General features: G+C 41.4%; 1 protein-coding gene across 2 annotated transcripts; it reads right to left on the bottom strand.

The window, feature by feature from the left end:
* Positions 1-8,987: 8,987 nt before the first annotated feature.
* Positions 8,988-14,923, bottom strand: LOC123044825 (spindle and kinetochore-associated protein 1 homolog). Of its 2 annotated transcripts, none has more exons than XM_044467701.1 (9): positions 14,699-14,923; positions 14,480-14,604; positions 11,287-11,396; positions 11,112-11,205; positions 10,948-11,009; positions 10,240-10,345; positions 10,134-10,163; positions 9,952-10,065; positions 8,988-9,430 (listed from the first exon to the last, which is right to left on the bottom strand). In XM_044467701.1, exons 1-9 carry the CDS (start codon positions 14,811-14,813, stop codon positions 9,353-9,355), a joined length of 834 nt encoding a protein of 277 aa, XP_044323636.1. In that variant the 5' UTR covers positions 14,814-14,923; the 3' UTR covers positions 8,988-9,352. The 2 variants fall into 2 exon arrangements, with proteins under 2 accessions (XP_044323636.1, XP_044323637.1); XM_044467702.1 differs by having other exon boundaries at positions 10,948-11,006.
* Between the last annotated feature and the right edge of the window lie 3,089 nt (positions 14,924-18,012).

Genomic DNA, 18,012 nt, shown 5'->3' with positions numbered 1-18,012 from the left:
CAGAAGAAGGCATGGACGCCATCAACCTCGCCCGCTTCTGCACAACGCAGGTATAGCGAATCATCCTCCCTTCTAAGTTGTTTCCATATGATTGGATGAACACCCGTAGTTCGGTTTGGGCTCGGGCAATGTGTGTTCTTCTCGAATGCTTACTCTTGATGCTTCGTATGATTCAACATCGATATTTTGTTCCTATTGATTTACAAGTTATACTAATGAAACTTTAGTTATCAAGGGTGTATAATATCTTGGAAGCTTAGTGTTGTAATTGAATGTTCTTCTGCGTTTAAGCTAAAATGTTCATCTACATTAATTTATTTTTAGTTGAGGATGAAGAAGCAACATGCTCATAGTATTTGTATGAGGATAAGTTTGTTTTGTCGTCACATGCTCATTCAACATCAGATGGTCTATTTTAGCATTGCTGGTTCATATTGTTTAAGGACGTGTCTATTTTGTCAGTGCTGATATATCCTTAAGCTCCTATCTGATTAAGGATGTGTTTCTCTTGGTACTACATGTCCATGATAATTGAGCTTTCTTGGCAGGCGGAGACTCCTCTCATGCGCTGGACTTTAATTTAGGTAGACTAGAAGGGTCATCCTTCTGATGACTCCGGTCATGCCCATCCAGAAACAAGAACCGCCGCAACCACCACGCATTCTCAGAGTTTAGCAGCATCCGGCCATCCATTGTGTTTGCTTGGTGTGTTTCCGACCGTCAGACCTCGTGCATGGACGATCTGGGCCACCAGATAAAAAACGACGATGTAGCAATGAATAGTTACCTCTCATTTGTGCCAACGCGTGTAATTCCAATGCCCTGTCGATGGCGTTGTTGCCAGCCAGTCAGAAGCCATTCTTCTTAGGGCAATGATGATTAACCGTGGCTGAAATAAGTGTGCCTTTGAGCAATTGAGGCAACTATGGGTATCAAGTTGGATCCTCCCTGTTGTCTCTAGAATCCTTTTTGATCTTGTGATACCTGTTGTTCTGTCCTTGGATGGTCATTCTTGTTGAGTGATAACCAGGGCAGCTCCACTGTGTAAACAGATTGATCTGGTGATAAGAGATGTCGAGGGTAGGTTATATGATCAAGGAAAGGCGAATCTAAGCCCACTATGCAATGAACCATGCACCCTTTTTATTTGTATTTAAAGGTGTTGCTTATTTATGCTCCAGTGTTTATAGCCGTCTTATCTAAAGATTTCTTCTCTCTCATACATTTATTGCATTTAAGTTGTTCTTGATCTTTTATTGTTTGTTGTTGGTCCTTAATTTAATCTGGTTAAGAGTAAGTTGCACTTTGTTATACTAGAAAGACTCACTTCCAGCAAGTTAACGGTTGAATGGCTTGTTTTAATTTAGTGTGATGCTGTTACTTTCCACAAGTTACCAGTTGCATTTTTCTTACTTGCTACAAATAATAATGCTATAGGATTTTTTTTGTGTTTTTTCAGAGATAAGGTTGGATTATTCATGTAAAGGGTGTCGGAGGTAGCATGTCCCATGTTGTTGTCTGTATCCATAGACAATTTCTTGACTGATGTGATAAAGTTGCTGGGTTAATCCGAGCCATTGAGCGGCCATTTCATTTTGTCTTCTATAGTTTGTGCTGAAGCTTTCCACAATTTTGTCTGTCACCCCTACATTTTTTTTGGATCACACATCAGACTAAATGTAGTGAATTTTGAAGGATGTATGTTTTGATAGCTTTGTAATTTATTTCCTTGCTAAGTAAGCGTTTGAAGTTATTTTGTTTTGTGGCTACCTTCTAGATGGCGGGCGGGCGGGCGGATCTGTGGACGGCATCACAACAACCATATTGTGATGGGCTAATCTCGAGGTGAAAATACTCTCTTTGTCTTTCAATTATGTTAGTTGAATATGAAGGAAATATGCCCTAGAGGCAATAATAAAGTTGTTATTTTATATTTCCTTATTTCATGATAAATGTTTATTATTCATGCTAGAATTGTATTAACCGGAAACTTGATACATGTGTGAATACATAGAAAAAATATTGTGTCCCTAGTAAGCCTCTACTAGACTAGCTCGCTAATGAAAGATGGTTAAGTTTCGTAAACATAGACATGTGTTGTCATTTGATGAACGGGATCACATCATTAGTAGAATGATGTGATGGACAAGACCCATCCGTTAGCTTAGCATTATGATCATTCAGTTTTATTGCTATTGCTTTCTTCATGTCAAATACATATTCCTCCCACTATTAGATTATGCAACTCCGGATACCGGAGGAATGTCTTGTGTGCTATCAAACGTCAAAACGTAACTGGGTGATTACAAATATGCTCTATAGGTATCTCCGAAGGTATTTGTTAGGTTGGCACAGATCGAGATTAGGATTTGTCACTCTGAGTATCAGAGAGGTATCTCTGGGCCCTCTCGGTAATGCACATCATAAGAAGCCTTGCAAGCAAAGTGACTAATGATTTAGTTGCAGGATGATGTATTATGGAATGAGTAAAGAGACTTGCCGGTAACGAGATTGAACTAGGTACAAAGATACTGATGATCGAATCTCGGGCAAGTAACATACCGATGGACAAAGGGAATTACGTATGTTGTCATAACAGTTCGACCGATAAAGATCTCCGTAGAATATGTAGGAGCCAATATGGGCATCCAGGTTTTGCTATTGGTTATTGACCGGAGATGAGTCTCGATCATGTCTACATAGTTCTCGAACCCGTAGGGTCCGCAGGCTTAACGTTCGTTGACGCTAGAGTAGTATTGGGATATTTAATGAGTGGTAACCAAATGTTGTTCAGAGGCTCGGATGAGATCTTGGACGTCATGAGGAGTCTTGAAATGGTCGAGAGGTAAAGATTTATATATGGGAAGTCATATTTTGGGTTCCGAAAAAGGTGCAGTTTTTTCGATATTGTACCGGGAAGCTTCCAGAAGGTTTTGGAGGATTCCAGAGGGGTCCGGAAGTCCACAAGTGGGTTCACCACGACCCAAGGGATAGCATGGGCTGAGGAGAGGTTCCTTGGTCTTATTGGGCTAGGCGCACCAAGTCCTCAAAAGCCCGTGTGGCTAGGGAAGGCAAAAAAGGAAGGAGTCCTAGTAGGAATAGGATTTGACTTGGAGTCCAAGTCCTCTCCCCCTTAGCTGTGCCCTAGGGCTTGGAGGGGTTGTTTGCCACGCCCCTCCACTTATATATAGAGGGGAGGGGGCGCCCCAAGAGCACACATCAAGCCCTTGGTGCCCCTCTCTCTCCTGTTACTCCGTAGTTCCACCGCCTCGTCCCAGCGACGCTTAGCGAAGCGCTGTCGGTTCTCCACCACCACCATCACTACCACGCCATTGTGTTGGTTGTGATCCCATCTACTTCACCTCTCCTGCTTTCTGGATCAAGAAGGAGGAGACTTCATCGAGCTGAACATGTGCAGAACTCGGAGGTGGCGTACATTCGGTGCTTGATCGGTTGGAACGAGAAGAAGTTTGACTACATCAACCGTGTTGGCAAACCCTTCCGCTTTCGGTCAACGAGGGTAGGTAGACACACTCTCCCCCTCTCGTTGCTATGCATCTCCTAAATAGATCTTGCGTGAGCGTAGGAAATTATTTGAAATTGCATGCTACGTTCCTCAACAGAATAGTTACTTGTTTTGATGTTGGTTAGTGTACTGCATGCTATTTCTAATTTTTGTTAGTCCCATTCGGCAACTACAACTTGCACGATAAGGACAATCGGATAATTCTAATTTCTATTTTTTTAGTCCCATTGATGGTAACAATATTTTACTATTTCTTGTTGTATGCTATCATATAGTGCCTCCCTACTTGCTCAAAATCAAATGTACATATATTAGAAAGTACAAATTAAGGTTGGTACGATGGCAGTAGATTGGCATGTTTGCAGAAAAAATAGCCATGTAAGTTCAAAAGATCATCTTTAACTATTGTTGCTATATGATTTGTATATTTCCTCTCTGGTTCATTCAAAATCAGAGAGGGCCAAGGTCTCCATCGTTGATTTCGTTGGTGTTGTCCTGATGTTCCCTGGTTGGGTTGTTCTTCGCGAATAAATCAGCTCGCCTTGCTGCTTTGCTTTGGTGTAGAAGAGCATCTGTCATTTGATAGTAGCAACTTGAGAGAGATCGTTGCATGTACATACACACGTTATATTACATCAAATAGGCTTATCTTTTAGTACAAGTCATTATATTAAAAATATTATATTTTCATGAGAGATTTGAGAAACAGTTTGCTTGCCATAATAAAGATTCTGATTCCCCCTGATAAGGTCGATGAAAGGAACTTGTTGGAGATTAAAGGTTACATCTGATATTAGTCGTTCTCAGTCATTTGGATTATGACACAACTCACTCATGCTCTCAAGGTATTTTCAAATAGTTCTTTTTGCTGAGTGCTCATTTTGTTGCTTCCGCATGCAACTTCTAGGTCTGTTTGCTTTGCACCTATAGTTGTTGTGTTGTTTGCAGGTTATCTTGCTGTAATAATATGGTGTCTACTCGCAGAACAAAAAAATGAGGTTCATGGTGTTCAATATTGTTTGGTGCGCCTGCCTTATAAGATTATTTCTACAAAAAAACTACAACAGTGCAACACTTAAGTAAGCAGAACTCGTGTTTCATACCCAATTTGAATAAAGGAACGTCATGTTCTCCACATTTTTTCGATTAGTATCTTAGATATGTTTACGAGTATCATAGGCAATTATACATGAGTTTTTGTCATACAATGGAAGATGGATTTATAATAGAATTGAATGTGCATTTAGTCATTTAGCATTTAGATCAGAATTATCGTTTTGTTAGTAAAGTTGCATGTAATTAGTACTGTTTAGTTCCATATATCTCCTTTGTCATGTCCTGTTTTAGAAGCTTATGTGGATTTTCTACAGTTCAACTTACAGTGTCTAATATAGTGGCTATATGATGGAAAGAAGCAACACAAGGAAAGGATCGGGGCTCTGGCAGTTGTTGCAATGGTAATCACTCCATTTTAACATTTGTGTGTTATTGTTGGTCTTCGTTGGGAGGAATGTGAGCAACGATTTGATGCTGATATAAAAAACTATGAATTGAATCATATGTAATTCTTTTTTTCCTGTGCTGCAAAATATAGCTCAAAAACTTTCTCCTTTTTTGCCTTCAAAGGATGAAGCACATCTCAGATTAGTGAGTTGCTTTGTACAATTCATATTTCTTGAAGTATATACAATTTACAACTGGATCTCTTTGATTTGTCATCAGTTCTCTAAGAATGTAATTAAAATAATACGTCAGGGTTATATCGTTTTGGTGGCCAGGCATGACGAGCCAAAGCCGCTTGATGAATTGTTGGCGTGCCATTTATGCAGGTTCTTTATTTGATGCTACTGTAGTAATTAAAACAATGATGGTTCTGATGCATATGTTGCTTCTTTGCTTCAAACTATGACATGTGTTTTTAGTTTCAACGGTTTTGCATTATGAAAGTCAATCACAAGATTTTCTAGCTTTAAACTTTTACTCTGTTTCTTTGTGTCTGCTCTTCTGCCCCCATCGGGGTCGCCACTCACGCGCTGACTATTGTATTGGCAGGTTCAGAGGGTCACTTGCATTGGCAGTCGATTGTGTGTATGTGCATGTTGCCATATGGTCCAGCATTTTGTATTTCTCATGGAAGGATATGCTTGTGGTCCGGAAGTATTTGGTTCACGGGGTTCGGCCATCAAATCAAAGGTCCATGCGGTGAACAATCTCTTTGTGAGAGGACCTTAATGGGGTACTTACACCATCGTTCAACAGATTGTTCTTCAGATGTAAGCTGAACTACAGATTGTTCTTTGGATGTTTAACTGAACTCCTGCAATCGACGCAGAGGAACATGATTTTTTTCATGAGCTTTCACATCAATTGATCAGTGAATAAAATATATATTACCCCTTTTTCATGAGCTTTCAGATCAATTGATCAGTGGATGGGGTGAAGGTGTCAAACAATCAAGTGAAAGATAGCCGGCAAGTAGCTGCTCAAGCATATCTTAGCATGTCTGAACATTCCATCCTTTATGTATGTTGTTCTCTCATTCTGGTTTGATAAGTGAACTGTCTACTGAATCTGACTTCTCGCAAGCCATTTATGTCGTGCATATCCTTCGGTTTTCTCGATACCTGTTTGACACCACCGCTTATTTTGTAAAATATGCATGCCATTATTAAAAGATGAATTTGCATCATAAAACTCTTCATAAATTATTGCTAATTGTAGGAGAAATGTTCTGCTTGATATTATTCTCCAAAAGGTTAATTTGCTATGTATATAAATTTTTAGGTTGTCATTCTGCTAATTTTGCTTCTTCTATTTTAGGACAATTGTACTCATTATGCTGTCTATAAAGAGAGGTTTTTTCGCGCTATGAAACAATGTTTATAAAATGCTATTCTTACCAGGCCCACAAAACTTTAACTGGGCTCTGCCCATTTACGGGAGAAGTGCAACATGCAAGGATACAAAGCGACGAGTCCTTTGATGGTGCTCGGTTTTCTTCTTTCCATGGTGCCACGCCTCAATTCACTGCTCCCAGCCATAGCGAGCTCGAATCGATTGAGGAATGAGTCATGCGGACGTTCCTTGGGATCAATCTTTGGCCGTGTTCGGTAGGTTATTAGCTCCCATCCATTCCTTTCTCTAACGCTCTCTTCCAAGATCTGTTATGCTTTTACGAACATCTCATTAGAAGTAGGCACAATACATGGGCGTTCAGAGCACTCGCGACTTCCATTCGGTTCAGTGTGGAGGTTTTATTTGTCCTTGCAGCATGTACTGTCCAATCTCCTCTCGCCTCCCCTACCTTCCTGGCTACTCACTTTCCCTTCCGCTTTCTCTTATTCAGAATGCCTTTGCTTCCACAATGTTGTTGTCACTGCATAAGAAAATGAATACACGTGCGTATGTTTTTGTTCATGTTCGGAAATACAGGTGTGGTTATAGCTGCTATACTGATTACCATCTATTCCTGAAAAAATAGATAATGAAAATCAGCTTATTGCTTTATCTCAGTCTCATAGAGAAGCTTATTGTAGTATACATGTGTACTTTTGATTATGACATGATATTAGTTGAGTCTGACCTTGTATGCCATGTAGAATTTGTTATAAGCTAGGACAATCTACAAATTTTATAATGAAGTGGGAACTTATACGAAACTACACTGCGCACGACAATTTGGAAGACGATCTGCGGACAACCCTGTAATTGATGGCTATAGCCCACGTGAACGGAGGTGATCGATGGCTGTTGTATCTTGTCGTCCAGAGATCGGGCACAGCCCATCGTCTGTGTAGCAGTTGTCGAACTTATAATACGTCCACCTCCGCTCATGCCAAGGCGGGATCTTGCAGGTTGGTCGGGGTGGCGCTCTCACGTGATGGCATCCCGAGTGGATCGAGGCGTCTACGGGAGGGCCATTCTTTCATTGGACGGATCGGTGTCCATGGCCATGGGCATGGTGTTGTTTGGGCTTGCTTGGGCCAAGGCCAGTGGCATTGATCGAGGCTTTCTCAACAGTAGCCGACGACAGTCACTAGGCCGTGTCCACCGGACCCCCTTGTACTAGATGTGGGCATCACAGCTTCATAGCCCGACGACCGTGAATGGGTAGCTGATGTTGGGGTAGGAGTTTTTTCTTTACGGGAAGGCCTTATGGCTAGCTTTATTAAACTCAAATCAAAATTACATTCTTTGCGAGAGGTCTTAGAATAAATTCAGTTGGAGCCTCTAATCATTGAGCAGGGTTATTAGCACTACCACATCTAGCTTGCTCATGTGCTACCACATTTGATTCCCTATTACAATGTTCAATCACAGCCTTCCTGAAATCTCTCAACATATCTCGAGTTCGAAGGCAAATAAAAAAAATCAGCTTACGACCCTAGACAGGTCTAAGGTTTAAGGTAGTATCTTAAAGGAATGCCTCTGGCTCTTCCTTCCATGGTTGGTGTGCTATAAAACTAATGGGAGAGAAGGTAGTTGTATTATTTACTAAAGACGAAGCGATTGGGTATGAAAAACTTAAGGTGGTTTTATTTAACTATCTATCTATCTACTAAGATACTAAGCTCCCTAGGCTTCAAGACTCTTGTGTCGGGGGTTGTGGGAGGCGCTATAGGCCCTGCCTATAAGGGTTTGTATCGCAGGGCTAAACAGATTTTTGGGTTTTGAAAAGGTATTGCTTATGTTTTTATTTTTGCGTTTTCCATTGGTTTTAATAGTTTCTCTTTTGATCTTTTGTTGCTTTTTTCCTTTTTCCTGTAATTTTATTATCATTATTATTTTCACATTTAATTCATGAATATTTAAGAAAACTATGAACATCCATTGCAAATCCATGAACATTTTTAAAGTGAAACCTTTTTAAATACACAAACATTATTTGAAATCTATGAATAATTTTCAGATACGCAGACTTTTTGAAAAGTTCCTACTCCCTCCAATCCATAATATGTGTTGCAGTTTTGAACTAAGGTTGAACCAACCTTAGTTCAAAACTACGAGGATTATTTTGGAACTGAGGGAGTATTTCTTTTTATTTGCAACATTTTAAAAAATCTATGATTTCTTAAAATACATGATTTTATTTATTTAATGAACTGCTTCAAATAGAAAAATATGGTATTCAGCTTTTGCCGACGTAGCGGTGGAGCTAGCGGAAAATTAATTGAGCAAGGAGCCAAGCTGAGCTAAAGAGCTTCATGGGTCGGCTCATGTGAGCATTATAGTAGCAGCAAGTCCACTGTTTCAACGTGATAAAAGAGCTTCCAAGAGACTCACACAGCGGCCATCAGCTGGCCGAAACCACACACCTGATAACTCCACTCCTCTTAGAACAAATATCATCTGCAAAAGCAGCCCAAAAGACATACAAATGGAAAAAGGAAACCATAAGGACATAATTAGACAAACCCAAAATTAAACAACCGACCACAATAACCAACTGAAGGAAAAAGAGTTAATCCTGCAAGTGAAAAACATCGCAGCAGTGTGCGAGTTAGCCTCTAGTGTATATTATGGGCCTGAGATCCCTCCACTGCAATATGTAGCATCCATGTTCGATCCGACAGCCCAGAATCATGTTCGGCCAGTGTAGTTTCTCACGCAAAAGCTTTGCATGTCTTTGTACAAAGGAGAAGGAACAAACTCCCATAAAAAAAATGAAGAAACGAACGTATTACAACTGAATCAATCATTCGTCGGAAATTACACCAAGGCTACTACAATTGCAAACCAAACTAAGCCGTAACAAACAGGCTGCAAGAATGTGTGGCCCCGGCCATATACCACATCAAATCATAATGCTTATAACAACCCCTTCAGTCAGCATTGTTTTGAAAGTATGAAGACCCGATGATGCCCAATCCGGGTTTCATGGATGCGACCAAGATGACGAAGGACCTGGTTAACAGTGGATGATGAATTAACAGAAGAAAATGTATTCAGCTACAGACAGAAAAGAACATAGCATAATTGGCAGGTTTTTGTGTCAAACAGATATGTTTGTAGTTGATGTAACATATCCATCTTTTCAAACTATTTTTAACATATTCATGCGCATGAAGTTTGTATGAAGCCAGAAAGAAAAAGTGCATGCAACTTAAATACTCCCTCCGTTCCGATTTACTCGTCGTGGTTTTAGTTCAAATTTGAACTAAAACCACGACGAGTAAATCGGAACGGAGGGAGTAGATGTTTATTTCAGAGTAGAATTTTCTTATCATCATGATCAATGACTACTGGAATTAGTCAATGTACTTGCTGGTTATTTTTCAGGTACTTATTTGAACTATGGAAACAATAATCAGAAGAACAATTGCAGTAGCAAAACAATTCATGATTTTGATCATCTTCTGTGATCATAAAGAATAAACATAATCTATAAGGTTTCAACCCAAGTGGTTAAAGCTGCAAATACTCACGGTAAGGATAGCTTTGCCTGTGTGATCAAGTTTTAGCCCAGGCCCCTTTATATCAGCTTCCAGGAAGAAATGCTTCCCCTTCACTGCCTCAGTGGCAGCTATGTCCCTTAGTTCCTAAGTAGAAATTACGATATGATTTTCTACATGAGAAAATCAGATTAACAGCAATGCTGAGAACTTACCAAAGCTTTTTCCCATGTGTCTTCTGATAACTGCAAGAAAATTTAGAGTGGTTGAGAACGAGAAATAATTATTTATCAGCGACAAGTTGGGGTACAAAAGGGAAACCTTTTTCTTAGGACATGCAACAAGATGAGCATTAGCATCTGCATATGTAGCCACCTCGTTTATCGAAATGTTAACCTTCTCCAATGTTAGCCTCCCCCTCATGTACCTGTAGTAACAAAATGGGATATCCTATTAAAGAAAGCTAGTATTACATTTTAATCACTGTCATCTGAGATGAGGGAAAGAGAATTTGCATGTTCACTAAAGAATATTATATGTTTCCATTGGCATCTGCACTGTAGCTATTATATTTTAGCAAATTAGCCTGAAACCCTCTTTTGAGTTTTAACATGGGTCAATTTAATACTCAGACATGTCGTGACCTTGGTAACTGGATGACAATAATAAACCAAATTCCTTCCTCGGTACATGTGAGGCCTACAGGCAGCAGAAAGATTATGCTATGCAAACAAAGCAGATTTGACAGAGCAGATTCATCAACACTATCCCATGTCTTGGCTCTGCATGATTCACACAACATTCAGCTAGCAACTCTTAGTATTTGTACAGAAAGGAAAAGGAGGAGCATGCACACATCAGTATGCAGCGTGGTGCTGAAAGAAGTAGCACTTGCATGTATATATCAGAAGCTCTCTTGCAGACAGATTGTATGAAAGAGCCTCTTAACCAGAAGCAGATAATCAAAAGTGGATGCTGCGGTTATGCAGTGATAATGAATTGAAGCTACAAGTGCAACTGAGGACTCACGATGACAATGAATCAAGCTCCTCAGTGGATATATACCAACGAGGTGCTGAACCTTTCCCCTTCTTCACAGCAACAAAAGAAGCATTAGTTCAAAGAAAAAAACTCCTGCTGAAACAATTGTAGCTAAGATCAGTGAATGGTGTAACACATAAATAAGTATTTACTTTGGGAGCTGCAACTGGCTCTTCCTTAATCTTAAAATCAGAGTCCAGAAATTCTGGAACAGCTGTGTTAAAATTAAAGCACTCGGGCAACATCCTGTAACATAAATAGCATGATTCTTGTCACCAAATGAAGGTAAAGACAACAGATATAGGTAATAGCATCAAGTAATCTTACAAGCTTTGTTCCAGAGGAGTAGCAACGATATCCTCACGCATCCCAGGTGGCATGTTTGCAAGCATATGCTGCAACTTCTGCTGTTGCTTCAAGGACTTCTCCACTAGTTTCTGCATCAGAATTTGAGGAAGCCACAATGAGAAGTACCAATGTCTTTCAACAACACATTGAATAAAATTAGGTTGAGGGAAGCTCGGGGCAAGCAAAAAATAGCCCTCAATAAATAAAATATCAGCCATAACCTTGTAACACCTGCCTATGTACTAGGCTCAGTGGTCATGGGTCGTCATCCAGCCCATCACCTGTCTGATGCCCAGCCAGAACCACACCCACTCTTACCGGTGGTCAAGTGTGCAAGTGTTCGATGGGACGTTTGATGTGTTAGGCAACAAGGGAGGCAATGCAGTTGCTAACTGCCAGGTACTCAGGGAAGTTTCTCTAAAGAATGCTGTGTGGGATTAGGAAACTCCACGAGATTTTGGGACACATCATACCTATCAACAGCAATCCATGTCATGTGAGATGAGCATGGGCGGTACAAGAGTGGAGCCACTCGCCAAGAATTCTGACAGTGTGACGTATGATGTGAGTTGAGCGCGGGTGGTTTGAAGGTGGAGCCACGATGGCCTGCCACAATAACGGTGATCCCAAGAGAATGTCAGATATAGCAGTTGTTCAGGGAAATACTGTCTTGGGGACTTTAGTCTGGTGTCATGTGTTTGTTTTGATAACTGGAAAGAATTACGAATCGAGGAGTAGACGAGTCAAGCTGAGGTTGAGACTCATAGACTAATCATGACTAGTCTAGACTACTGCTGGACTAGTCGACATGGTACTGTAGTAGTCAACTTACAGTATTCAACTACTAATACCTATTATGTACTCCCAAGAGAATGGTACAATATAATACCATATATTACAGTACAATATACAATAAAATTGAGTTGATCCAGAGGAGGATCACATCAGCATAGAAGAACAGCAAGGGGAGGAGCACAACAGCAGAGGGGTGGATCCAGCGGAGGAGCAGAACCAGCGGAGGGACAGCGTCGTAATGCTCCTGGACACCGCTGGCAGCGGTGGTGAGTGGCAGCGGGTCAATGGGCGGTGGCGGCAGCCTAGTCCCAGGTGAGGCGGCTCACCGTGGAGCGATCCTGGAAAGCTAGGGTTGCTTTTTTCCCTCCCGCGGGCTGAGCACTGCTCACTTATCCCTCCCAAATTGAGTTGATCGACTCAAAACACCCAGACTAGTCTGGACTAGTCGCTCCACCGCTCGACTCAACGAGCTAGTCTACACGAAGAAGCTAGTCGACAATCAGATTAAGACAACTAGACTAGTCGCACGACTAGTCAAGACTAGTCAAGCAGAAATGTTTGGCTGATAATCCTGATCCTGACATGTTTCTTGGCAGTTCTCTGCTTTTGTGACATCAACAATGCAGGAAAATTATGGTTGCTTACGGACTGTTCTTACAAGGTTTAACACATGTTTAGTGGGGTTGTTGGCTTCATGGAAGTGCAACTTGAGTTGGACCAAAGCTTGAGTCTGCACCTTGTTTACCCTCGTTCTGGGAGATGATGCAATCATCATGATTTTGTACGCAAGCAAATTATGTCTACTAGATATTCTGTTAGCACCCAGCACGTGTTTCCACAAATATGGCAAATGAACTGGCAGAAGAACAGGGAGGTGCATGTGGAATTCTAAGCAGTGGACCTAAATACTTGAGTGAAATGAAAGGGAGGATGTTCTGGCCTCGCTTAGTAATTCGAAATTTCCACTATTTAGTCAGATGACCAGTTTTCTTTCGATAAAGATACAAGTGTGAAAGATATTCAGACTGGCCATGGGCACTGCTGGCATGATGAAGAGGTTACATCTTGGGAAAACGTGGCAACTCTCTGAAGCATATGTAGGCATTGTAGCTGCTGAGTCCAAACTGGACAGCCAACACGATTTTGTTGTCGACCACCAGTCTGCAGTTTAGTTTTACTTATTTGATGCTAGTGAACCGGCGTAAGTTTTTGTGCGTTTTAGTTGGCAATATCAGAGCGTGCATGGGAATGTCATGACCTTAGAAAGTAAGAATAGGAATCAAAGGATTCTATGCAATGGGTACAAGGTTATCGACTGATGGTGTTTCAGGTGCTAAAGCGAATAGACAGATGCAAGGATGCATGTCCATTGATCTGCTTAGAAATGAAAAATCAGCACAGGCCATAGGATTCTGTCTTCTGGTAGATTATTTCTGAAACACCATTTCAGATGCCATGGGATCCTGGCATACAGTCAATTGTTTCTGGAAGAGTGACAACGCTTATTGCAGCTGGAGGAAGTGAAGTGGCAGAGTTTCAAGGCTGAGAAGTTCTATACATTTGCTGCTACAGGACAGTGCTAGGGGAACAAGCCACTGCACGGGGGCAAGCAATGTTTTGGTGGGGAGCACTAATGTAACACCCATCCTCCATATGTATCCCGCATATGTATTGGGCTCAGTGGTCATGGAGTGTGGCTTGGAATTCAGACGGACATGGGCCGATGCCTCTGCTGGAAGCTGCAGAAGCAGCAGCAGCTGAGGGAAAAGCCATCGGATAAATGGGATGAAATTTCCTGTCTATGTTCTTGTTCCTCCTGTATCTCTTCTACTATCTCACTGATTTCTCCTCCTCACATGAACTCAGATTGGATTTTGATCAGACGTCCTGGTAATATGTTCTCCAATTTCACAAGATATATATAACTGGTACTATCTATAAAACCCAATTCATGCCCTATGATTTAAATCAATAAAACATCACAAGAACAGCCAATTGACCAAGATTAGCCCGTTCTGGTAGGCAAACATCACCATCGATCCACATTTTTGCGCCTCTCATCCCCACTGTGAGGGTATGAACAAGAGATAGGTACACAACCACTTTAACAAGTACTCCCTCCGCCCCAAAATAAGTGTCTCAACTTTGTACTAGCTCTAGTACAAATTTGTACTAAGCTCAAGACACTTATTTTGGGACGGAGGGAGTACTACTGAAGTCATGTGATCCTAAATCTTCCAAAGAAAATGGCAAAATCACCATATTAGTCTCCCTTTACATGATTGCTATTTACTACACCGGCTTCTCAGAGAAACAGAGAAATTGGCATTCGGAAACAGATCGCAACCCAATAGATCACGAGAACTGGCAACGATACCTTGGCCTTCGGGATGGCGTCGAGCTCCTCCTGCAGGCGGCGGCGGATGGCCTGCACCTGTGCCTCCATGGCCGTCACCGACGTGTCCACGGCGGTGAGGTCGGTCACCGCCGTTGCCGGGTACACTGCGTACGGGGAAGATGACGGGTCAGGGCCCACGGCACTAGGGGGTCCAGACCAGGGTTCTGGGAGCGGGTTGGGCTAGGAGAGAAAGCTCACTGTTGCGGGCAAGGGCGAGGTCCTGGAGCTCGTTGACGCGGGACCGGAAGACGGTGGCCACGGCTTCCAGCGACGAGCTATCGGGGCTCGCAGCGGCAGCGGCAGCGGCTTCCATGAGGAATGGAGGCCTCGGCCGCGCGCCGCGGGGGCGGGGGTAGGTTGGGCGGAAGGGAAGGAGGGTTCGATGATTTCCCACGTTTTACTTTTTTTCTTGAGATAGGTAAAGCACCCCTTAATCTACAAGAGTTCTGGGCATAGCCATCTACTCCCTCCGTTCCTAAATATTTGTCTTTTTAGAGATTTCGAATGAACTATCACATACGGATGTATATAAACATATTTTAAAATGTAGATTCACTCATTTTGCTTCATATGTAGTCATTTGTTCAAATCTTTAGAAAGACAAATATTTAGGAACGGAAGGAGTAGTAGCCAAACAAACATGCCAACATTATTCTTAAGTGATGATCCAGCAAACATGTGAGCTTCGAAGTTTGAACTGTGTTTCTCGTGACAAAGAATAATGCCATTCAACTATGCACCTCTGGCCTTAATCTCATGTGTGATGTGATAATATACTGGTTTGGAGTCCCTATTCAGAGTATTGATCATCCTAAGGCAATTAGAAGCCACCTTAACTCTTCGAGTAAGAAAGTCTTCCGCCAACGAGAGAGCCTCCCTTATCGCAAGAACTTCAACGGTTTTTGCATCTGAAATTCCCGTGAAGACAATAGAAGAAGCTCCCAAGAATTCACATTCACAGCTTCGTGCTGCTGCAACGGCTGCCTTGTCATCATGTCTTCCCAAGGCTCTGTCCACGTTTATCTTCGTCCAGCCGGTCGGAGAGGGGATCCATTGCTGGACATTGGTCTCCATTTGTCTTGCTTGTACCTTATTATTCATCTTGCTCTGTACCCAGTGGCGGACCCACCATTGGGGCGAGCTGGGGCAGCCGCCCCGGGTCGCCGGCAACGAAGTATCGAACCCCACGTATGTATCTTTCCTTCGGCAGGCATCAGAACACAAAACGCCAGCGGCGACGGCGGCGCTGTTTATCTGTTTCTGTGTGACTGCATCGAAGGGTTAAGGGAGAAAGAGATTTGGGTTGGTCCGCTGGTGGACTGGGCTACGTTTTATAGTTACTACAGCCCGCTAGTGCCCAATCGATCTGTACTGCAGTAGATGAACGACAGAGAAGGAAATTCCCAATTCCGATAAGAAATCACTTCCGGGCATTCCCCTCGACCTAGCCAGACCCAACAGTTCCCCAATCAATTTTGTAGATCTCGTTTGGAAATTAAAATGGGATCATATTGTGGCATAAGTGAGGATTTCAAGCAACAAGAGTCCATGTTAGCAGTTTACTAGTTTTTTAAAATCTTTTTATTCTTTTGTTGTTGAATGCTACTTCCTCCATTCATAAATATAAGTCTTTTTTAGAGATTTCAATACGAAATACATACGGACATATATGGATATATTTCCAAATGTGGATTCACTTATTTTGCTTCATATGTAGTCCGCATAGGAATCTCTAAAAACACTTATATTTAGGAACGAAGTGAGTATGAGTTTAGGTTGAATAGAGTTGTATTTGTGCCGAAAAAATTAGACGTTAAATGTTCGCCCCAGCTAACTTTAATTTCTGGGTCCGCCATTGTCGGTACCACACATAGTTCTTCCACGGAACTCTTGATGAAACAATGAGTAGATGATGGACTTTGGAATAGATTTTCATGAATTACCTTCCGCCTTGCGTGCCAGATATCCCATAGAGAGACAAAGGCCTCTATCATTTCACGAGAGGATAATTTTTCAATGAGCTCAAAAAGCCAGTCTCTCACATTCGCTTGTTGTGTCATGGAGACCTGTTCTGCAACCTCCTCTGATGCCAAAGCCCAAACGCATTTAGCCATCATACACTCGATCAATAAATGCTTCCATAAGTCATCTTCTCCACATGTTGCGCATCTATCTTCCACTGCCATATTTCTGTATTTAAGAACATCACTCGTCGGGAGAGAGTGCTTTGCTAGCCTCCATAGAAATATTTTTATTTTTGATGGAACTTGGATTCGCCAAAGGGAAGTCCACTATTTTTCTACCTTTTTTGTATCAGACGAAGCAGCTGACCCCCGAGCCAAGCTTCCCTAGTTGTCTTGGTATGCACAAGCATCTTGTATGTTGATCGAATTGTAAAAATCCCTTTGTGATCGTAGTGCCAAGTCCACTTTCCCATGTTTTACTTGGTGACCAGTAGAATGCATGTGCATTGCCATGGGATTTTTAAAAGATTTAACTAATAGCATATGTTTTTAGATGCCCTAGTTGTATATGTGATATAATACATGTTAAATTTTATATGTATAGAAAAGATGGACAGTAATAGACAAAAAATAATTTAAATCCACTTTAATTGCAGTGTATTTTGATAAAGAAAATTGCAATTCGACGATGTATACATAGGAAGACTTATTAGATCCGATGCACACAAAAAAGTGGTAAAAAACATAGAATTCTTTATTGTGCACTACATTACAAATGATAGATATCACTTGGATGCCTTTTTATGCTTAACACCAATCATCTCACGAAGCATGTCCATTATTATTATTGATTAATTAAAAACAACACATGGAGGATTTTGTTCCCTTTAAACAAATGTTCAAAGATATTACAACCAAAAGTTGAGTGCATTATGCAATTGCCTGGAAAACTATTTCTTGTCAAATTAGGCACTTGGAACCATACATGTTACCATTTAGGACCTACTACAACAAAGGGCTTGCCTCCTACCATTTAGGAACCATGGCAACACAACATATTTCACAAATATTTGTACAGAACTCATATATTTTTCTTGGCTCAAAAGGATTGAGGTCCCTCTAGAAACACTCAACTTACATGAAAGAGTCATCTGCTATGATCACTAGTGATCATAAATGACACTTATAATTACTTGATGTTTTCATATACAATATCTAAATAGTAAAGTATTTATAATGCGCCACTACTACAGGTTGCTGCTAACGCGACACTACAATCAAAGACCCTTCGACGAAATTGTATGCGATGCAATAATCGCAAATGGTGGTGTAAAAAACCATCAAAAAGGTGCAAACCGTTTGCGATGACGGATGCATCAAACACGGTTCAAATTTTAATTGCGTGTGCGAAGCAGGGCATACGGTTGATCCAGAAGAACTGTTTGCGATTAGACAGAACAACAGAAATGGGCAACCATATCAATGTGTGTGCAATATACGGCATACAGTTTGCTCCAATGAACTGTTTGCTATTAGGGAAAGCAACAG

Source organism: Triticum aestivum, chromosome 2B (assembly GCF_018294505.1).
Source record: "Triticum aestivum cultivar Chinese Spring chromosome 2B, IWGSC CS RefSeq v2.1, whole genome shotgun sequence".
Classification (NCBI taxonomy): Eukaryota; Viridiplantae; Streptophyta; class Magnoliopsida; order Poales; family Poaceae; genus Triticum; species Triticum aestivum.
The sequence above is the reverse complement of the archived record's forward strand: the minus strand, read 5'-3'. Positions and strand labels throughout refer to the sequence as shown.

Coding starts and splice junctions, on each gene's coding strand:
- LOC123044825 (XM_044467701.1), bottom strand. CDS start 14,813: ATGGAAGCCGCTGCCGCTGCCGCTGCGAGCCCCGATAGCTCGTCGCTG. Junction 10,164..10,239: donor TTGCATGTCCTAAGAAAAAG/GTTTCCCTTTTG, acceptor ATTTTCTTGCAG/TTATCAGAAGACACATGGGA. Junction 10,066..10,133: donor ACACATGGGAAAAAGCTTTG/GTAAGTTCTCAG, acceptor ATTTCTACTTAG/GAACTAAGGGACATAGCTGC.